This window comes from Cavia porcellus, unplaced genomic scaffold (genome assembly GCF_034190915.1).
Source record: "Cavia porcellus strain 051 isolate PalLab524CR breed Dunkin Hartley unplaced genomic scaffold, mCavPor4.1 scaffold_49, whole genome shotgun sequence".
NCBI classification, from domain to species: Eukaryota; Metazoa; Chordata; class Mammalia; order Rodentia; family Caviidae; genus Cavia; species Cavia porcellus.
The window spans coordinates 5,414,708-5,437,559 of record NW_026947532.1 but is presented as its reverse complement, the minus strand read 5'-3'; the positions used below and the strand labels follow the sequence as shown (position 1 = coordinate 5,437,559).

General features: G+C 44.6%; 1 protein-coding gene across 4 annotated transcripts in view; it reads left to right on the top strand.

Annotated features, from left to right (window-relative positions):
- Nup188 (nucleoporin 188) overlaps positions 1-22,852 on the top strand; it is a 48,163-nt gene that overhangs the window by 8,579 nt on the left and 16,732 nt on the right. For all 4 annotated transcript variants that reach the window (XM_023565424.2, XM_063244093.1, XM_063244094.1 and 1 more), the window contains exons 2-16: positions 3,422-3,476; positions 4,621-4,694; positions 7,631-7,715; positions 8,511-8,591; positions 10,156-10,200; positions 11,200-11,292; positions 11,418-11,540; positions 12,779-12,990; positions 13,635-13,749; positions 14,817-15,017; positions 16,573-16,662; positions 19,300-19,365; positions 20,134-20,253; positions 20,902-21,028; positions 22,581-22,733. In XM_023565424.2, coding sequence (XP_023421192.2) covers positions 3,422-3,476; positions 4,621-4,694; positions 7,631-7,715; positions 8,511-8,591; positions 10,156-10,200; positions 11,200-11,292; positions 11,418-11,540; positions 12,779-12,990; positions 13,635-13,749; positions 14,817-15,017; positions 16,573-16,662; positions 19,300-19,365; positions 20,134-20,253; positions 20,902-21,028; positions 22,581-22,733 — 1,640 coding nt within the window. The remainder of the gene's footprint in view (positions 1-3,421; positions 3,477-4,620; positions 4,695-7,630; positions 7,716-8,510; positions 8,592-10,155; positions 10,201-11,199; positions 11,293-11,417; positions 11,541-12,778; positions 12,991-13,634; positions 13,750-14,816; positions 15,018-16,572; positions 16,663-19,299; positions 19,366-20,133; positions 20,254-20,901; positions 21,029-22,580; positions 22,734-22,852) is intronic.

Genomic DNA, 22,852 nt, shown 5'->3' with positions numbered 1-22,852 from the left:
CTTCAGGCTGAACAGGGTTGCAGTGTTTGAACAGCAGGCAGAGGTACTTCCACAGAGATCCTGTGTAGAGGCCCTTGATAGACACCAGGCATTTTTATCTTGGTATGCACACAGCTTTAAGTTTCCATCAAGTGATCTCGGTGGAAGACCTCCAAATGATACAGGGGGATGAAACTCCCGACCTACTATGTCTGGTAAGAGCTCGTGTTCTCTAAAATCGAAGAATGAATTTTAGGAACAACGGAGGTTAAGAGCAGAATATATTAATTGAGAGAAAGAAAGCTTCTGTCTTGAGAGAGGGAGACAGAAGGGGTCCAGAGTGGGTTGTCCCACAATAATATTTTAAATAAAAATGTTTAATTTTTGTTAATTAAGATTTATCGAACAATAAGAAACTAATTATATTTTTAACAAAGGCATGGTTACTTTTTCCTTCTTTTTTTGGTACCGGGGATGGAACTCACAACTTAGAACTTGCCAGGCTTATGCCGCTGAGCTAAATCCCTGGCCCACTTTTTCTTTTTTTGAGATAGGGTCTCATTACAGTGCAGGCTGCCTTCAACTTGCTAGGTAGCCGGGCTGACCTCCACTTCACAGAGATCTTTGTGCCTCAGTATCCCAGTGCTGGGGTTATAGGAGTGAGTCACCACACCTGGCTCACTTTCAAATTTTCACTGTGACTTTCTTTAAGTAGTGGACTTGCTGCTCTGTTTTTAATTACTCAGGACTAGTTTATGCATAGCTTTTTACCGTTGCATTATCAGTATAAAGGGACATATTTATTTCATTAACTAGGTCTAATCTCCTAGTTATTTTTGTACAGTGAATGCAGTCTTGTTATCAGGAAAATGATTAATCCCTCTATGGTGCTGTTGTGTGGGTTTGTGACCGCAGATTCAGCAGCAAGGAGGCTGTTTTCTTGGAAGCAGTAACCCTTAGGAAGAAATTTATGATTTTTAAGTGTGTAACTCTTTTGTTGTAAACCCCTGAAAGACAGTTTTTGAAAACAGCGCTTTTGTTATAATTTTAATTAAAAGCCTTGATGTTGTTGGTTTTTTGAGACAGGATCTCTGGCTTAGCTGCCCTTGAACTCTCCACATAGCCCAGGCTGGCCTTGAACTCTGGGTGACCAGTCTCAGCCCACAAAGCAGTGGGGTTAATATGTGCACCTGTGCCCAGCCGGGAACACATTTTCAGTTTTATCTTCTAGCAATTTGTTTGCTTTTTCCTAAACATTTTGTGTATCTACTAGAAGGACCTTTTTAATTCTTTCTCTGCAGATAGACTTTCTAAACAGTGCATTCAGGGTGGTCTTCTACATAGTGACTTAGGGTATCATAAGATAGGGCACCTATCCTTTTATTAACTTTCTTGAGAGCATGTCTTGGTCTTGCTATGCAGTTTAGACAGGGCTGGCTTCGAACTCAAGGCAATCTTCCTGCTTCAGCGTCCCAAGTGCTGGGATTACAGGTGTGCGCTCCCATGCCCAGCTTCATGATTACATTTCAAGATTAACCCTAGATTGAACCCCTAAAATGTGTGTTGTGAAGTTCAGGGTCTGGGTGAAAGCAAGATCTGGGGTCAGCTTTCCTTGCTGCTCAGAGAGGTGCCCACACGACGTTGTTGATTCTGATCATCATTTAAAGAGACTTTCACAATGGCCGGAACCCTCAGTGTCCTTCAAATGAAGGAGGAAGACGTCCTCAGAGTCCTTGCTGCAGAAATCCATTTCGGTGGCACCAGCCTGGATTTCCCCCTGGAACGCTGTATCTCCGGAAGGAGGATCGATGGGCCCTGGGGAAGCTTCTGCTGGAACGTGAGCTACAGTCATGGTGGGAAGCCCTGTAGCGGCTGCAGCAGCATCCTCATCCTCGGGGAGCACCAGCCAGAGGGCTGAGCAGAAGTTTGCCGCTGCCCCTGGAGCTACTCCTGGTGCTGGCTGCTTCGCTCCTGGGAGCTTCACCAACAAGATCCAGGCGGCCCTCTGAGAGCCGTGTCTCCTGGAGGTTGCAGATCCCAGGACTGCCTGCAGCCCCTCATGGAGGCGTCTTTCACTCTGGCAGCCGCTGCTCTGTGTAACGCTGGTTCTCCTCTGTGCTGTGTGGACCTCACTGTCCTGTGGGACAATGTCAGTGCTCACTCAGTGGGTCCCACTATGGACGCCGACCTGGGAAGTGCTGCACCTGCGTGGTGCTGTCCCCCTCTGTGCGCCCTTGGAAGGTCATGGCTGATCTGTACTTCTGCAGAGAACTTGAGCAGACTGAGGAAGAAGAGCAGGCTGCAGCTGAAAAGGCTATGACCATAGAGGAATTGCAGGATGAATGGCCTGCACCAGCTCCCGAGTTCCCTGCTGCCCAGCCTGAGGGCACAGCCTGGTCCGAGGTGGCAGGACCTCCGTGCCCATTTGCAGTGCCCTGCGGAGGATGGGTACGCAATCAGCCAGAAGGCTGTCTGCAACCCCACTGCACAGGCGCCGAGTGGATGGGAGCCATGACAGTGGTTTTGAGCTGTTCTGCAGACACATCAGCAAAGTAGGCCAACCAAAAGTAAAACACTGGGCTCTTAGAAATAAAAAAAAAAAAAAGGGCAAGCAGATGGGAGGTGTTGGAAAGCCCCCTGGGGTGGGGACTAATATATGGGTTATTGTTGACTGCTTGTGGTATCTACTGGGAAGTCATTAATAAGTGAGTAAACTAGTTCTCTTCGTGGTGACTGTTAAGCTTTCCTTTATAGAGGACGTGGATTATAGCTTGTATTTAGAAAATATTCTGGAGGTGACAAGGGCCCTGAAACATACAGAGCCCTGTTTTAGATTCTTCTGTTGTATGGGTCACTGCTCTATGATGAGAAGGGGGACATGAATCTTTTGTGTATGGTGTGCAGGATTGAACCCAGAGCCTCACACATGTGGGCCAGTGCCCTGCTGTTGAGCTACTTCCTTTTTAGCCTTTTTTGTTTCTGAGCCAGGATCTCACCAGCTTGCCTCAGATTGTAGGCTTGGTTTGTTTTGCAGTGCACTAGCTGGGCAACTGCAGAGTAGCAGTGCCCCTCCCCATCTCTAGCTTTCATGACATCTAAACTGTGTTGAAATATGGTAGCAGTTTTCAGTTTTTGAAACATGCTATCTGTTTGGTTTAGGTTAAAATCTTTTTTTTTCCCCAGGGAGCCAGTCTCCTCCTTGCACCCCACAAATAACTGCTGAGCTGGATTAGATTAAAATCTTTATATTTTCGTTTCTTCATTTTTTAAAATTTTGAATATCAAACTTCTAAGAGTATCATGATTACTTTCCAAAATTTTAACATGTTATCATATACTGACCTTTTTGCTTTTAATGACTAGACAAAATAGCTGTGAGATAGCTTGATCAAGTTTATGTAGTCTAGAAAAACAAAATTACTTCTGCGCTCTTATTTTTCAGAAGCAGTAGAGAACTGTGGACAATTCTGCTCGGAAGATCAGCTTTGAGAGAACTGGTAAGCGCTGGCAGTGCTCTGGGGCAATTTCTGACTTTTGATGTGGGTGTTGCTTATGTTAAGCCTCCTCTTTTAAGTAATAAATAAACACATTGTCTCCTAAAACTTCATAAAATACTGAATGTTCCCTGCTTCTCGTTGCTGAAGTGGAAACACGTCGTGAAAGGTAGGTGCCGAGGTTGCCTAGATCCCTTCTCTGAGTCCCCTTTCTGAAGGGGTGCTGATGCTGTTAGCTGCTCAGAACAGGGCACAAACATCATTCTGCTCCCTCAGGCTGACTCTTGGCCCTTTGCTCTCTCCTCCTCCACTTCCCTTTTCTTCATTTTCCTTTCAGCTGTCTCCCTTAGGGGACAGCAGCTGTGGTTGGAGGACATTTCCGAGTGTGTAGGGTGGTAGTTCTGCTGGACCTAGGTAGGTGTGCTGAGCCTGTGAGGGTGACGCCTTGTGATGGTGGTTTATTTGTGGGGCTGGGAGTTGCACCCAGAGCTTCGTGCATGCTCTGAGCCGCTTTGCAGCGAGCTGTATCTCCAGCCCTTATGTTGTTGTTATTATAATTACTGTAATGAACGTTGCATCTACTCTAGAGCGTTGGCCTTTTTTTTTTTTTTTTTTTTTTTTTTTTTCTTTTTCGTTTTTATCGGCACCAGGGATTGAACTCACGACTGCCTGCTTCCAAGGCAGGCGCTTATGCCGCTGAGCTAAACCTCCAGCCCCAGCGTTGGCCTTTTTGACATACCATCATCTGATAACTCCACATATAGAATGAATTTTGAGGGAAGAAAATCTTCAAAAGGTTTTGTGCAAAAGTGTTTCAGTACATTATTTACCTTAATAAACAGTTACACTCTGCCAAAGTGTATCTAATGTTAGAAGATGGTAAATAAATTATGATTCAGCCACTTGGTAAAATACTTCGGGGCAGGCACTGGAAAGTGTATTTATGAAGATTTAGTAATAAGGGTACCTTATTATGCTATGATGGTAAGCAAAGAAAAGGATGGCCCAGAATTTTGTGTTGAAATTGCTTTAAACAGCAAGGGAAAATAAATGCATTTCAAAAAGACTCAACAGAAGATGTGATACTCAGTGTGATCCTGGGGTCTGATTAAAATTGCATTTGTGTAATTACCTTGTTCTTTTCCAGCATCAGATTGAAGCAGAACTGAATAAACATTGGCATCGGTTATTGGAAGGACTTTCTTACTACAAACCTCCCAGGTATGATGCTTTCAAGTGTCTGGGTTGGTGTGATTCCCCAGAGGAAGCTGGCATAGTTGAAACTGCCCTTATATATACTTTCGTGATCCTGGTAGGTAACTAGATCAGAAAGAAAGCAGTTTGGTTATCAGTAAAAAAGGGTCGAGCATGGTGGCATGTGCCTGTAATCTCAGCACTCCAGAGGCAGAAGCAGTAGAATCACTGAGTTGGAGGGCAGCCTGGCTGCACAGTGAGACCCTGTCTCAAAAAACCAAAGCAAAACAAAAAACATATGGCACATTTTTTCCTGTCTGTTGAAAGGAAGGGAAATTTATTCTAGACATTTAATAGGAATCTAGTTATCTGACCTTGTCTGGGGATGAGCATTTATTATGTATTCAGCTAATATTTCTGAGGTTTAGGGCTCACTGTCTTTGTGCGAGCACTGAATGGGGCTGTGGCAGTGAACAGTTCGGTGTTTAGCTGCAGTTTATCGTGTGTGTTACCTACCATGTGTTCCAAGTACTTGATTTAATTTTGTAAGCTTCGCAGTGACCCTTTAAGACTTCACTGTTTTTGTTTTTGGTGAATAGGTGGTTTTTTACAGATCAGTGGAAAACAGCAGTAATAAAATGTAAAACAGACGAAAATACAGCTTGTAAGGCTAGAGTCTTTTATCTTAATTATAATCTAGATTTCATCCCATTGCCACCTCAAAATCCTGTCATCCTCATTCCTTTTCTACTTCTACATCTCTTAGATTTATTCCTTTTTTACTATCTTAATTTTCTTAGGTTGTTGATGAACTTTTTGTTTTTGTTATTAATCAATTAACCCTCCTCTCATAATGATTTGAAGTAACTCCAGACATACTATTTTTTTTCAGACATACTATTTTACCTGTCAGTACTCCACTATATATCTAAAACATGTGGACTTTAAAATAAAAGGATATAATTTTTATAATTATTTTATCACATTTAGATATTTTATTACTGTTTCCATTTTACAGATGGGGAAACTGAGGCACAAAGAGGTAAATAACTTGCCAAAGGTCACATAGCTAGTAAGTGGTGAAACCAGGATTCAAACCTGGCAGTCTTAACTCCAGTGTCTGTGTTCTTATTCATTTTGTTATTACCTTTTCCAGAACCACTTGTTTACCCTTACGTTAGCCTTTATGTTGTGGATTTTCTGTGAAATGTGAGAATCTCTATTTAAAAAAAAAATCCAACAACATTGTGGTTAAGGTCAGAGCACGGTCATTTGTGGCATCGAGGGCTGCTCTGGCAGAATTTACTGGTGCTTACACCTGTGGCCTTGCACAGCTAAACCCGAGACCCCTGCTGGGCTCCATTCAAAGCTCCAGCAGAACTCTGGGGCTTTGAAGTCGAATAGACTTTTCTTTTCTAGACACTAGACTATATTGGAACATCACCAGTCTTTTCATTAATGTCTGTTGGTTCCAGAACCAGTCCAGGGAACTATACTACATTTTAATTGTCATGTCTCTTTAGTCTCCACCTAACTCTGACAGACAGCATCTCAGAATTTTGTTCTTGATTTTGATGATGTCGAGCATTTTTGAGGAGGACCAGTTAGGTTAGACAAGCACCACTGAGCTCTGCCCGGGTCCCTGGGTCTTGCTTATACTGGGTTCTGCCATTGGTGATTGGGAGTTGTTTCAGGTTGACGTATGTGTCCTTTTGACATGTCCCTGTCCTTTTGAGTTTTGAACATTTCTCTCTCTCTTTTTTTTCCCCTTGAGACAGGATCTCACTGAGCAGTTCAGGCTGGCTTTGGAGTCACTGTGCACCCTGGCTGGCCTTGGATTCTCAGTGCCTCTTGCCTCTGCTTCCTGAGTGCTGAGATTACAGGCCTGCACCACCACACCTGGCTACTCCTGGCTACTCTACTTCGTGGTAGTTTAGGCTCATCTTTCATTTTGCCTAACTGACTCTAGAGTCAGCCATTTCTCCAGGGAGGTCTGGTCCCTTTCTCTGGAGAACGGTTTTAGAAACAAAAGATGTGAGTGACAGATGTGGTTTTTGTTGCTGGCATATTCTCACTTCTGAGCCTTCTCCATAGAGTTTTATAATACCCATGTGTATAGTAACAGACCTGCTTTTAAATTTACTCTTAACTTTGTATTTGCTCTTAACTTTGTGGGACTTTTGCTAAGTTATTTCCTCTTTCTACATGTTGATAATTCCATTCATAAAATGGAGGTAGTAATATACCTTTCAGGGTGTTTGCAAAGATTAAAAATAGTGTGTTGGTGGGGCGTGGCTCACACTTGTAATCTCAGCTGCTAAGGAGACTGAGGATTGTGAATTCAAGACCAGCCTGGGCAATTTAGCAAGACGCTGTTTCAACATAAAAAATGTAAAAGGGGGCTGGGGATTTAGCTCATTGGCATAAGTTTCTGCATGGCAAGCGCAAGGTTGCAAGTTTGATCCCTGCTACCATAAAAAAACAAAACAAAACAGTAAAAGGCTGGGGATGTAACTTGTGGTAAGGCACTTCTCTAGCATGCACAGTGTCCCCTGGCTTCAGTCCCTAACATTGCAAAAAAACCACAATAAAACAAAAAAACTCAAATAAATCTATAAACAATGTTATAACAGAAATACACTATTTGCGTTACTTAGGCATAAACAAGTTCTGTATTATAAAGTCTGTTGCGGGGTCGGGGATTTAGCTCAGTGGCATAAGCACCTGCTTGGCAAGGGGGAGATCGTGAGTTCAATCCCTGGTACAGCAAAAAAAAAAAAAAAAGTCTCTTGCGGTGAGTGTGTGTGTGTGTGTATGTGTGTGTGCGCGTGTGTGTGCGTGTATTTTGTAGGCACTTAAACTATAGGATAAAGTGCCGGTACTAAAAATACCTTCAAGCATTTTTATGTAAACCACTAGTGGGTCACTGAGAATGAGGAAATGATTCATTCTTGTTTTTGCAGTCCGAGTTCTGCTGAAAAAGTGAAAGCCGATGAAGAGTTAGCTCCACAGCTGAAGGAAGTGGGCTTAAGAATCAGCAAGTTTTTGGTGAGTAAAAATTAGCCCCTGCTCATTTTTTGTTACCTACAATATGCAGAGCCTGGTGACAGACACCCATAACCCTAGCACTGGGGAGACCAAGGCAGGAGGATTGCAGACATGAGTTTGAGGCTAGCCTGGACCCTGGGCCCTGGACTATTATGTAGTGAGATTGTCTCAAAACAAAAACAAAAAACAAAACAAAAAAAACAAAATTTACTTTCAAAAAGACAAAAAGAAAAAAAAATTTACTTTCAGTATGGAATTACATGGTTTTATTGTTAGTGGTTGTTAGTAAAAATTCATTTTGTTTCAATTTTGAGTGGAAATTAACTTTATTTCAATTTTAATAATTTGATTCAATATATTATATTTCAGAAATACCCAGATTATTTCACAAATCAGTTACTGATTTGCTACATGTCCTAGTTTTCTTTTACTGATTGGTGGACTGAAATTACTCACACCCGTTTTCTGCCGTATGCCTGTGTGCTCTGTAAGCTAATGGGTTTGTATTTGGGTACTGGCTGCTTCTGTTTACTGCTGGAAGCCCAGTCACGCTTCACCACCATGTTAATGGGCTCAGTGAGTGAGCATCTGCTTCGAGTTTATGAATTTACTTGTCATACAAATTGCATTCTATGACCCCTTTTTTCTCCACTTGGAGGAAATTGTTATGTTGCACAGAAATTTGAACAGGATTGTGTTTATCCTAGGCCTGTGTCCAGGCCAGAGGACCAGTCATTTGAATGCTTTGCACCCTGTGTATGATTGGAGCCCCTGTGGTTGCCACCTGTGTCTTAGGGTCTTGATGAAGAGCAGAGCGTGCTGCTTCTCCAGTGTTACATTCAGGAGGACTACAGGGGCACGGTGGACTCGCTGAAGGTGCGTGCTGACGTTCAGCTCCCTCTGCTGCCCTTTTCCTTTCCCTTGTTGATTTCAGAGATTTAGGGGTTTGGTACCTGTTGTTTCAACAGAGGTAGGTTATTAGATGTAGCCATTCTCAGTAAAGACGTCCTAAAGGCCTAAAAAAGAACATTCATGTAAACTGAGCCTCACACTTAGAAGGGGGCTGGGTAAAGAGTGTCTCTTTACAACCTGCACCATGGGAGAAAATGTTTGCCAGCTGTTCTTCAGATGAAGGATGGCTATCCAAGACATACAATGAATTCAAAAAAATCAGTCCTCCCAGATTTAAAGACCTAATCCAAAAATGGGCATCTGAGATAAATACACACTTCTCAGCAGAAGAAATACAAGCAGCAAGTAAATACATGAAAATATGTTCAGCATCAATGGTCATTTGACAGATGTAAATTAAAACAACACTGATATTCCACCTTACCTTGGAAAGAATGGCTACCATCAAGAAATCAAGCAATAACAAATGCTGGAGGGACTGTGAGGGAGACTCTTCTTCACTGTTGGTGAGGAGTAGGCTGGTGCAACCACTGTGGAAATCAGTGTGGAGATTCCCAAAAACTAAGACTAGAGGTCCCGTTTGGTATCTTAGGGTATCTTCCTAAAAGAATTAAAAACATCATACCACAGTGATACATGTGCACCCATGTTTATAGCAGCATGATTTGTAAATACATTTTCTTTATTTCTTTTTCTTTTTCTTTTTTCTGGGTGGGTACCGGGGATTGAGCTCATGACCTCATGCTTACAAGGCAGGCACTTTGCCACTGAGCTAAAACTCCAGCCCCTAGTAGCACAATTTGTAATAGCTAGATCTTGGAAACAACCTGAATGCCCATTGACTGAGGAATGGATAAAAAGATGTGGTATTTTTATACAGTAGCATACTACTCAGCCAGAAAGGATAAACTGGAGACTTTTATAGGTAAATGGAGGCAATTTGAGGCTGTACTCATAAATGAAATAAATCACACACATGTGTAAATGTATTGTCTCACTAATATGAGAAGCTGAAAGAAACAACATACGTATATGTGTGTGTGTGTATGTGTATATATATGTATGTAAAGATAGTTAGGATAGTCATACTGATCTCTCTGACTCCGCTGAGGAGGACGAGCTGTGTCCGTATTTGGACAGGTGAAAGCGGGTGTCTTGTGCTCTGGATCAATGATTTGGGGAAGACAGTGCGCAATGTATGTACCATTTGTTGCCCCCTGATTGGTGTGTTTTGATATTTTGTTTTCTTTGAAATAACATGGATTTGAAAAAAATGAACAAAAAAGAGTGACTCTTTAGTTGTGGCCTCGAAAGTGCCAGCCCAGCTCCTCATTTTACACATGAGGAACCCGAAGCTGGGGAGAACAGAAGGGGCTGAGTAGGGTTAGAGATGTAAAGTAAGGGTTAGGGATGCTGTGGAAGCAGATGGGCAATGGTCACCTGAAGGGCGGGGTACAGCTGGCATCTTGTTCTGTGTCACGTAAGTTGCACTATAAGATGGTGCCTTGACTGCTCTCTTCTCCCTCAGACGGTCCTGCAAGATGAGAGGCAGAGCCAGGCTTTAATTCTGAAGGTCAGTGGTGGGCATCACTTCCGTTCTTTGGGGTTCTGTGTTGGGTGGCAGCTTCTTTACCTTGTTTTCATGGATGACCTTTGACCCCTCTGGTGGCAAGCATTGAGGTCTTAGTGAAGGCCAGTATCAGCCTGTTGAGAAGTAAGAGACTGGTAATGCTGGGTCCTGCTGAGAAATTTTGCCTAGGATTTTTTCAGCTCCTGCTATTAGATCTGGTTTGTGGGTATCCTTTTTTAAAAAGTCTAAATCCAACAGAATTAATTTATATTTCTTTTTATCCTATACTCCCTACTTTCCCTCCAGCAACCCCCAAGATCTTGTTGAAAAATGGAATTTGTACTGAGTGTGGTGTCACACACCTGTAATCCTAGCACTGGGGAGGCTGAGGCAGGAGGATCTCCTTGAGTTTGAGACCAGCCTGGACTACATGAGTTCAAGGCCAGGCTAAAATATATACCAAGAAAAAAAAAAAAAAAGAGGGGAAATTAGTTCCTATTTGATACGTAGTGAAAGTTAATATAGTATATTAATTCAAGCAATTGGGACATATATCCCTGACATTTTTGTCTTTGTTTTTATATATCTGGCCTGTCAAGTTTATAGCATTGTGTGTTAATGGAATTTGAGAAATACTGGAAAGCTTTTTTTTTTTTTTTTTGTCTTTTTCCTTTTTATCGGTATCGGGGATCTAACTCATGACTGCCTGCTTGCAAGGTAGGCGCTTATGCCGCTGAGCTAAATCCCCAGCCCCTGGAAAGCTTTTTATGAAACTCGTTGATATTATTAAATAATTCCTTCCATCTTCTTTGGCTTCATTATTTTCTGGTTTATGAAGGTGTTTTTTGGCCTAATTCAAAATTTTGACAAGCTTTTTGGTACACATCCTAAGCAGTGGATTATCGGTCAGTGTAAAATTTTACAATTTACACATGAGGAACCCTTATGAGTACCCTCCTGGCAGAAATGAATTACTGATTTTGAATCTTTGGACTCTTGTAGGTTGCAGATTATTACTATGAAGAAAGAACCTGTGTTCTTCGCTGTGTCTTACACCTTCTCACTTATTTCCAAGATGAGAGACACCCTTACAAGGTGAGCCTGTTCGGTGCCCCAGTTCTGTCTACGCTGGACCATTTAGGCCTTTTTAACCATTTTATGCTATTCATATTGCTTTGAACATTTACACGTTAGGTGTGAGTTTTTTGTTTTGTTTTAAGGTTGAATATGCGGACTGTGTTGATAAATTGGACAAGGAACAACTCGTTGTAAAATACAGGCAGCAGTTCGAGGAGCTGTACAAAGCTGAAGCGCCAACCTGGGAGACGCGTGGGAACCTCATGGTGCGTAAACATGGCTGTGCTCCCCTGCAGGCCGAGGGAACATGCACCGCAGCGAGTGGCTGGGCTGTCCCTCCTCAGACAGCAGTCAGATCAAATGTGATGGCTTTGTAACTGTACTTAATTCCGAACCCAGGCTTTATCTGTTTATTTCCTGTTCTTAGCTGAAATATTCTCTTTGTGGTTAATGCTACTCTAAGCCCAAGATTTTATCTTCTGTATTGTCATTTTCTATTAAATGTGTGGCATTAGTGTGATGGTGTTATCCAGAATCCTAAACCAGTTTGCATTTATAGATTGTTGCAATGCCTTTTTTTTTTTTTTTTTTTTTTTTTTTTTGAGAAGTATCTGATTATTCTTTTTTTCTCTTTCTCTCTTTTCTTTTCTGTTTTGTTTTTTTTCAGTACTGGGGATCAAACTCACAACCTTGTACTTGCCAGGCAGATGCTTATGCCACTGAGCTAAATCCCCTCCTTTTTCTATTTTGAATGGAATGATATTTAGGATATTTACATGAATGGAATATTATACAACATTAAAAATGAGGGCATTAGTTGATTATTCATCAGTGCATGTCCACTAGTAATACACTGTTAGAGGAAATAATCTTTAGGGTATATTTTTTGTTGTTGTTTGTTTGCTTTTGGTGTTTTTTTTGTTTTGTTTTGTTTAGTTTTTTGGGTTTTTTTGGTGCCAGGGATTGAACTTATGGCCTCATACTTGCCAGGCAGGCACTTAAGCCACTGAGCTAAATCCCCAGCCCCCTGCTTTTGGTTTTTTGAGACAGGGTCTCACTGTGTGGGTTCAGGTTGGCCTAGAGCTCACTGTGTAGCCTAGGCAGGCCTCAAATTCATGGCCAACTTCCTGCTTCAGCCTCCTGAGTGCTGGGATTATGGGCGTGTGCCACCACTCTCAGATGTGCATGTTATTATCTAATGCAATAAAAAGTATGGTTTTTAGCTGGGTGCTAGAGCTCGTGCCTGTAATCCCAGCACTTGAGAGGCTGAAGAAGGGGGATCGCCAGTTCAAGGGTATGCTGGACTACATGGTTCTACCCAGTCTCAGAAAACAGAACAGAGGCCAGGGATATAGCTCAGTGGCATAAGTGCCTGCCTGGCAAGCATAAGGTCCTGAGTTCGATTGCTGGTACCCAAATAAAACAAACAAAAAAAACCACCAAAAATAAAGTATGATTTTTATTCTCACTCTTCTTTCCCATTTTTTCTTCATTGGTTATACAGACTGAGCGTCAAGTGTCTCGCTGGTTTGTTCAGTGCCTTCGGGAACAGTCCATGCTGCTAGAGATTATTTTTCTTTTTTATGCATACTTTGAGATGGCACCTAGTGATCTGCTGGTGTTAACCAAGATGTTTAAAGAGCAAGGATTTGGTAGTAGGCAGACCAACAGGCACTTGGTGGACGAGACCATGGACCCTATTATAGATCGCATCGGGTGAGTGTGAGCGAGGGAAGTCAGAGCGCCCGGACAGCGTTCAGCATCTACGTAGTACAGCTGCTCCATGAATAGAGATGGGGTGGGGAAGTGGGGTGCATGGACACACTCCATTTCATACGGGAGACATAGGCTGGGATTCAGGGGCACATGTTAGTCTCTCAAAAGAATTATTGTGCTCTTTCTTTTCCATCTTCACCTAAAAGTTCATTCATTGAACAGAACACGGTTGTTGAACAGCCAGGTATTATGCAGATGCTAAGAAGAGGTTCATTGCCTGTGGACTTAATTTGTTTTTTCCCTGATGATGGCCATGGATGGAGGCCATGGGTGGATCCATACCTTGAGGCCTGTTCCCTCTACCATAGTAAAGATGGCCTGATGCCCTAGGCCTGAGATAAGGTTTACCTGGGTCAGTATCAGTGGTGGCTGTGGAAACCTTTAGTTCTATATTTGATGCTGCCCAGGATGGCAGGCCCAGCGCACATGACTGCGGCACTGAGATGTGCTAGCAGTGCAACGCACGGGCTGGATCAGAAGCCTTGGTGTGAAAAAAGAGCCGGAAGTCACTCTTGTTGATAGCAAAGCATCTCCAGTGAGGTTCAGAGCAGCAAAATGAAACCAAGGCACTGTTTCCTTCCCAGCTACTTCAGTGCCCTCATCCTGGTGGAAGGCATGGACATTGAATCTCTGCACAAATGTGCTTTGGACGACAGAAGAGAGCTGCACCATTTCGCTCAGGATGGGCTTATTTGTCAGGTGAGCTTGGAGGAACTTCCTCTTTTCTCAGCTCTTCTGTGGTAAGTGATGTCTTTTTAACTGCTGAAGTATCCTTTGTGTAACATTTCTAGTGTTGCAGAGTTTAAATTTCTGCAGTTAGACAGTTAGACTTGGAATAAACCTCATCGTTGTCGGGCGTCTTTACAGTGATGACCTGACCTGTGAGAGTGAGTAGGGTCACTCACGGAAAAGCAGGGCCAAGAGTACTGCAAAAACAGAAAGAAACAGGAAAAAAAGGGAGGAAGATCAGGGTGATAAAATTTCTAGTATCTTCATTTGAACATATATTTTATAATTTTATTGTATTTTTATTTTTATTTTTTGGTACTAAGGATCGAACTTAAGAACGTGTTCTTGCCAGGCAGGCACTTATGCCACTGAGCTAAATCTCTGGCTTATGTTTTATAATTTTAAATTAAGAGTACTTAAAAATCAGAAGCCAGCTTCCCCAGCACTTGGGAGGCTGAGGCAGGATGACCACTATGAGTTCAAGGCCAGCCAGAACTACATAACAAGTTCAAGGCCAGCCTGAACTGTATAGTGAGATCCTGTTTCAAATAAACAAACAAAAAAATCAGAAGAAAAAATGGGAAGAGTAATGGAGGGTATCTTCATCACTTTCCTCATCACTGGGACAAAATATTGGACACCCAGACTCAAAGGAGAGGTTTATTCTGGCTCGTGTTTTTAGTCTGTAGTCGGCTGGCGCCAAGGCAGGAAGGCGTGGTGCAAAGGCCCGGGCGGAGGAGAGCTGCTCACGGCATGGTGGCCCTGCCGGGAAGGGAGACCCACCTTTCCAGGTCATGTCCCCAGTGACCTTTGTCTGCTGACCAGGCCCCACCTCCCAACACCCAGCTGTGGCACCCCGTGATCAGCCAGCCCCACCTCTGAACGCATGAGGCTTTGGGGGGACATCCAGATATAAGCCGTACCAGGAGGGGGTTTATTAGCAAGGTGACGGGGGAATAGCAGGATGGAGAGGGAGCCTTATAAATTTGGCAAAGAGTCCTGTTGAGGGATCTTCATCTATGCTGTTTCTCCTTTAGGATATGGACCATTTGATGTTGACCTTTGGGGACATCTCCCATCACGCCCCAGTGCTTTTGGCCTGGGCTCTCCTCCGTCACACCCTGAACCCGGAAGAGACAAGCAGTGTGGTGCGCAAGATAGGCGGCATGGCCATCCAGCTGAATGTGTTTCAGTACCTGACCCGACTGCTGCGGTCCCTGGCCAGCGGTGGAGATGATGTGAGTGTGAGGCTGCTGACTGGGCAGGAGAACAAACAGGGCGGCGCAGCAGAGCCGAGGCCGCTGGGAGGGTGGCCGTAGTGAAGTGGCAAGGCTTATCGGGTGGGACTGGCCTCGAGGAGCATCGCTGTAGCAGGTGCTCGCAGCTTTCCCGTAGGGTCTGAACCCTTGGAACACTTCTTTGGGTGAAGGATTAGTGTCTTGTTTCCCACAATAGGGCACTGAAAATCAGTGAGGTGTAATTTGCCTAAAGTAACAGTAACTGAAGGTAGAGAGTAGGCGTAGATCGAACTCATAACACCTCACTTTGGGCAATGACGTGCTGGCCCTAGAAGACTACTTGGGTCATATCAGTGGGAGAAGTATCCCCAGGGGACCTGCTCTCTCAGCGCTGTCTGGATGAATTAGAATTTTTCTTAAGCCTGGTGTTGGGGTTTAATTCAAGTGGTGTGGTTTAGTTAGCGTATTTTGTTGTACGAAAATGAAACTTTAAAGACGAGGAGTTTAGCTCAGTGGTAATGGTTGCCTCAAATGTGTGGGGCCCTGGGCTCCATCCCCAGCTCTACAAAGAAGTAAGATGAAACCTTGGATTGCACAGTTGTGCTCCTTGGTATTTGCCCAGAGGGGTTGAAGATTTATGTTTACACAAAAGCCTGCTCGTATTGTTTACAGCAATGTTATTGATGATTGTCAGAACTCGGAGGTAGCTGAAGTGTCCTTCAGTAGGCATGGGGAGACCCGTGCCTCCAGACAGCGCACTTCCTTTAGTGTCATAGGAAGCGCTCTGTCAGAGCCTGTGCAGAGCGGGGGCCCTGAGCTGTGTAGCTGAGTGAGAGGAGTCTGCGGGGTGCAGCTCGGTGGAAGGCAATCTGGGTCAGGCAAGGTGTAGCAACATAAGGTGCAGGCGGCAGGCATCAGCGGAGGGAGAAAGATGGAGAGGCTGCTGCAGAGGGTGTTTAGGGTAGGAACCCGAGTCTGTGTCATGTGAACCTAAAACTGCTCTAAGGAAGAAACCAGAACATCAGTCAACAGGCCCCGTTCACAGGCACCGATTGACTAATGGTGGTCATTGAGGTACTGTTAGTCCTGTCTGTTCTCTAGGATAGACCACAGATGTAGCTTCTGTGTTTTCTCTAGGCAGGTTGTGGCTGTCTTTTTCCCCACACAAATTTTGACCATTTGAAGAAAGAAATCTATCAGTATACGTCTACATATGTAAATGTAAATATATAAATACATGCGCACACTCTGGGGATGGACCAGGTCTCAGGTGTGGAGGGCAGGCACTCTACTTTTGCACTGAATCTCCAGCTCCTAAGTAGTCATGCTGATTTTATTCTTTTTTTTCCTGACTTTACTCTTGACCGTGTTGTCATTTTTTTGGCTTCCACATTCCCTTTTCCTCCTTTACTTCTCTGATCTTACAACTAAATTAGGAAAATGGTGAAGGATTTGGGGTCCTGTCCCACTTGCCTACAAGGATATACTGAGCTAGACTCGGCCAAGTCTGGGCAGGCGCTGTGGGCTGTCAGTCACCGTCGACTTTGCTTTGTAGTGCACTTCGAGCACCGCCTGCATGTGCATCTACGGGCTGCTGTCCTTTGTCCTGACCTCGCTGGAGCTGCACACACTGGGCAATCAGCAGGTGGGTACCCGACTTCCGGGGCTCTGCAGTCCCCTGTGATAGCCCCTTCGGATCTCATTCATTCATTGCCATTCGTTTTCATTTATGGTTATGATACCTGTTGGTCATAGAAAAAGCAAGCAGCTGATCTCTAGTGAAGAGCCTAATCCCATCGCACCGCTGGAGAACTTGTACTAACATTTCCATGTGTTCCTTCTGCATTCCTCACACACATAAGAGTTAGTAATTTTTTCCTAGAATGGAGTCATAGTGTAGATAGTCACCCCCAGTCCTGTGGAAATGGGTTCAGAAACTGGGGATCCCAAGTCCACTGCTGCTAAGTCCTTCCATGAAATGGTGTAGGATTCACCTGTAACCTACGTGTGCCCTCCAGGACCCATCTCATTATTCTGCATTACTGAGAGTCCTTGTACTGTGTATGTGCTTTGGGAGTAGTTGTTAGGCAGTCTTCTTTAAAGAATCATGATTAAGAGGAACAGCTTGTGTTTGTACAAATCTGGGGTTTCCTCCAGGGGTTTTCCTCCATGTTGGTTGAATTGAACCTTAAGGTGTGGAGCCTGCAGGTAGGGAGGGGTGCCGATACTGTTTTATGACTTCATTTTTTGCTCTGTAGTTTATCTGTCAAAAAGACATCGGTGCATGCCAAAGGACACTGCTCTGCAACGTTTTCCTCAAATACAGGGTTTCGAACTCATCTCCAGATGGGTGGACCACATTCCATGACCCCATCACAGGCTGCCATAGATACATGCTCAGGGGTGATGCTTCTTCTTTTCTGTCCCTTCCCTCCTTGATTATTTTGTTTTTATTTTATTTATTTATTTATTTGAGACAGATCTCCCTGTGTAGTTCAGACTGGCCTTGGACTGACTAAGAAGCCCAGGCTGGCCCTGAACGTGCCTCTTCTTTGATTATTTTAAAATTTTTTTTTTTTTTTTTTTTTTTTTTTTTTTTGTCTTTTTCATTTTTACCGGTACCGGGGATCAAACTCACGACCGCCTGCTTGCAAGGCAGGTGCTTATACCCCTGAGCTGAGTCCCCAGCCCCTTCTTTGATTATTTTAAAACAAATTCCAAATGACATGTAACTTTATTTGTATTTCATTAAACCTAACTTCCCAACTGTTAAAATAGCAACAATAAAACAGTATCTTCAAGTATCAAGTCAGAGTTAGATTTCCAATTGCCTTATTAATGTCATATTTCCATAGGTTGATAGGTGTTTCAGGTTTCTTTTACTTTGTGACTATGCTATACACTATGGTAGCCATGAGACTTGTGGCTATTTAAATTTAAATTAACTGAAATTCAATACTCAGCTCCTCAGCTGCACTTAACACTGTTTCTGTAGGGTTTGGGAGAGGTAGTGCTGGGGCTGAAATCTCAGGAGTGCTTCGCCATGTCCTGTGCTTTACTTTTTAAGATAAGGTTGCAATAAGTTGTCCAGGCTGCTTCAAATTTGAAATCTTATTGCCTCAGCCTCCTTAGCAGCTGGGATCAGAGGAGTATACCCTCTGCACCTGGCCATTGTGTTCATTCTTGTTTTTTTGGTTTTTTGAGAGATGGTCTTGCTGTGTTCTGGCCTTGAACTCACTGTGTAGCTTAGGCTGGCCTCAAAGTTGCAGAGATCCTCCTGCCTCAACCTTCTGAGTGCTGGGATTACAGATGTGCAGCATCATACCCAGCTCATTGTGTTCATTTTCAATGATTAGTGGCTCATTTTGTAAACTGATCAAAATTTCTTAACATTAGAGAAAGAGGAGATTAGACTTAATTGAAAGACTCATTTCCAAACTGCTCAGGAGATGGAGCAAGCTTGTACACTTTTTGAAACTTCTGATCACAGTGGCCCCTATCTTGCACTCAGAGCAATGTTATTAGCATGTTGGCATTATTGGAGTCATTGTACCTAAATTTTAAAAAAGTCAATCTGTAAGCATTTATTGGATGCCTAGAGTGTGCTAAGCTCTGCACTATTTGCTAAGGATAAAAAATTAAAAAGACACTGTGTTTGTCTCTGAGGAGCACATTGCAGCTGAGCCCCTTAACATTGTATGACATTTCTGAATCTCCAAGTCACTTTGCTGTACAGTACCTCACTTAACCCTCACTGTGTGATGGGACACTGAAGTAGGGTACTGGTCGCAGTTTTGCTTGGGATTGAACTGGATCTCACTAAGTTGCTCAGGCTGGCCTGGCAGTTACACTCCTACTTCAGTCTCCCGAGGAGCTCCACTGCCACCATACTCAGCTACTATCAGCTTTTATTCTCTGTCCATCTCTGTTTCTGTGTTTGTTTGGTTTGGTGCAATAGGGTCTCACTATGTAGCTCAGGCTGGCCTTGAGTTTGTGGCAGTCTTCCTGCCTCAGCCTGCGAAGTGCTAGGATTACGGGTATGCAGCACCACAGCCAGAGCTTAGCATTTTACAGATGAACGTCTGAGGTTCAGCAGGTAAATTTGTCTAATGTCATACTGCAGAGATAGCATGTGAGCCAGCCGGGTGTGATCTCACCATTTAAAGCCAGAGGTTTCTGCTGTGTGGGCTGAAGGTGTTTATAATATGTTTGCATGGGTAGAACGCAGTGTAGACTGACTGCTTCACTGGGCGAAGGGACCATTCTCTCCTCTCCCTCGCAGGACATCATTGACACAGCATGCGAAGTACTGGCAGATCCCTCGCTGCCTGAGCTCTTCTGGGGAACTGTAAGTGTGTGGAAGGGATCCCTGCCGGTGCGCTCCAGGGCAAGTGGATTTTTCAGAGAGTTGGTCATAGGTTTTATGCTTAGCATCTGTATATATTCTTGTTTAATCTTCATAAAAATGGACATAGTCAATCCTGTGAGTGTCACCATTTTGAGGATGACAAAAGGTGATGCCTGGAGATTTGAGGTGTATTTCTGCAGCTTATGAACATACTGTTAAAGGACTGTCACTGTTTTTGCAAGTTACCAGGGCTTGTGACTGGTTAGCTCAAGAGCTCGGCTTCATAGACAGTGGGCTTTGGCCGCAGCCTCATGCCGTTAAATCACTCTTTTTCTCTTGGGCTGTAGCTGGCTGTCCTGCCAGCATCTCTTTCCCTTTCCTGGAAGGCCGGGACCTCTTCCAGAGGCCCATGGTGTCCTGTGCGAAACCAGGGGATGAGCCGCTATTTGGATTGAGTACCCACTGCTCGTGTGTGGTGGCTGAGTACTCAGCTCCTGGTGGGCATTTGCCACTAGTGCACATGTCACGCCAAGGAGCAGTACTGTCCTCCTGTGGCAAGGATGGCGAGGAAGAGGTTGCTGGAGAGGCCAGCAGTCTCTTTCGGCTCGTGACTAAATCAGTCACTATTAGTGCTTTTCAGTGGAAATAGGAAGTAAGAACGTGTGAAATATTAGAGAAGGATGGTGTCTGTCTATAGGGAAGGACTTCCTCGGTATCTGAGGATTGCGGGGTGTCCTGAAGGTCGTGACCCCACCCCTCCCGCCGCAGGAGCCCACCTCCGGCCTCGGGATCATCCTGGACAGTGTGTGCGGGATGTTTCCCCACCTTCTCTCCCCGCTCCTGCAGTTGCTCCGTGCCCTCGTGTCTGGGAAGTCCACTGCCAAAAAGGTGAGATTTCTGGGGACCCTGTTGCAGAGCTTTCATTAGGAGCCCTCTCTCCTCACCACATTGCTGTCCGCTGTTGTAGTCAGAGTTTAAAGTTGGATGGAAGATGCCAGAATGGTGCCTCACTTCTGTAAGAGGACGGTCCTTTTACCAAGTGCCTGCTTGGTTACTGGGGGAGTAAAAATAAAGTTCCCTAATGTCCACTTGGAAGAGGACAATAGAAGAAGTACATAATAACCACACTTGGAGAACACCTTTATCACTCAGAGTAATACAGACCACACTGCTGAGAAGGGACAGCTGTCTCTGGTGAGAAGGGGGACTTTGGAGTGGCCGCAAATTAGATTAAAGAACGGTGAAGCTGAGCATGGTGGTGCACGCCTCTCATCCAGCAGTCGGGAGGCTGATGCAGGTGGATCACCGCAAGCTCAAGGCCAGCCTGGATGACATAGACTCTGTCTGAACAAAACCAAGGTGGAAAAAAAAAGACTAGTAAGATAGGCAAGAACAGGAGAAGCAGGCAGAAGCCCTGGCTGTGGGCTGGTGAGGCGTTTGAGGACCAGCACGCACGTTCTGGCTGAAGAGCAGATGTGGGACATTTTGCGTGTTGTGTGGGTGACTGTGTGACAGTTTCTTCCTGCGTGTTGGCAGGTCTATAGTTTCCTGGATAAGATGTCATTCTACAATGAGCTGTATAAGCACAAGCCTCACGACGTGATCTCCCACGAAGACGGCACTCTGTGGCGGCGGCAAACACCCAAGCTCCTGTACCCTCTGGGTGAGGCCGGGCGCCTGGGTGGGGCACCCTCCGCAGCAAGGCTGCATTGCTGCTGGTTTGGTCCTTTTTGTGTCTGCTACCTGCAAAGCAGGTCCTTCTTTGCTCCAGCTTCTTGTTGATTCATTGATGAATGATGGGAGTCTCTCACCCTTTCTCCCATGCCACCCCTCTGAGTGAACCCCAAGCCTTGTATGAGCTAGCGAGGCCCTACTGCTGGGCTACAGCCACAGTCCCTGACTTGTCCTTTTTAGTGACTACATACTGATCTTTGATGTTTCATAATTTTTTAGTCTTCTATCTGCTAAAGAAAATGTAGACTGTCAGGATTTTGCCACTACCAAGAACACTGCATAGGCTCTTATACCGTGGTACTTTTCTGTGTAGTAGACAGCATTGCTGGAGTGGAGTTTTCGGTTAAGGGATGTGTACAGAGTTCGAATAGATACCTGTTAACAGATGAATAGATAAACAAAATGTGGTGTTTTGATTAAACACACACAAGGGCATATTCTGCTTCAAAAAAGAAAGAAGGGGCTGGGGATTTAGCTCAGCAGCATAAGCACCTGCCTTGCAAGCAGGCGGTCGTGAGTTCAATATCCGGTACCAATAAAAAAAAAAGAAAGAAAGAAAGAAAATTCTGGCTGAGGGTGTGGCTCGGGGTGAAATGCTTATGTAGCATGCATGATACTCTGGGTTTGAAACCCTACACTGTAAAAGGAAAAAAGAAAAGAAATTCTGTACCTACTACAACATGAATGGACCTTGAAAACATTTTGCTTACTGAAACAAGCCAGTCACAAAGGACAGACGCCATGTGATTCCATGCATGTGAAGCACCAGGAGTTGTCAGGTCCGAGCATGGTGGCTGCTGTAGCCTGGCGGATGGAGAGCCTGGCAAATGGGCCCCAGTCGGGTTCTGCGGGCAGATGGTGGCGATGGCTGCGCCACACCGTGAATGTACCGGAGTCCGCTCAGCTTTGTCCTTCAGCCTGGTTAAGTTTTATGTTACACATATTTGACTAAAATTAAAAGTAATTTCATAAGTTTCAAATAGACCCAAATAAAACCTTAGAGTAGCCGGGAATATAGCTCAGTGCCTCAGTGTCTGCCTGCCAAGTGTGAGGTTGTGAGTTTGATCCCTGCTACAAAAAAAGAAAAAACAAAAAAATAAAAATAAACCTGCAGAGGATTGTAACTTGTATGTTGTTGCTGGGAGTGAGTATATAAGGGTGGGCAGTCACCGCTCTGGAGCTCCGGCACACAGACCAGAGGCACCGCCTGTCTGCTGTGACCCGTGTCACCCTGGCGTGCCTGGGACTCAGCACCCACAGTGCCACAGATGAGGATGGAACCTGCTATGCACACACAGGGAGGTGGCCTCTGCCATCTGCAGGAGAGCATTTAACCTTTGTTTAGCGGGAAAAGCTATAAGAACGTCAGCTGGTAGGAATAGAGCCCACATTTCTTGGCATGTAAATGCTGTCTGACAGAGGAGTGGCCTCTTGCTATTTGTTCTTAGGTTCTAGACTGACCTCTTTCCCTCTGCCCTTAGGAGGTCAGACCAACCTCCGCATCCCTCAGGGCACCATAGGTCAAGTGATGCCTGACGAGAGGGCCTACCTGGTGCGCTGGGAGTACTCCTACAGCAGCTGGGCCCTCTTCACCTGTGAGATTGAGATGCTGCTGCATGTGGTGTCCACGGCAGGTGAGGCTGCAGTGGGTAGAAGTGAGCACACCTGCGGAGGACAGGGTGGGTGGGGGGAGCCAGGTAGAATCCAGGACCAGCAAGGTTAGGCCCCGTCTCAGTTGCTTAGCCCAAAGTCG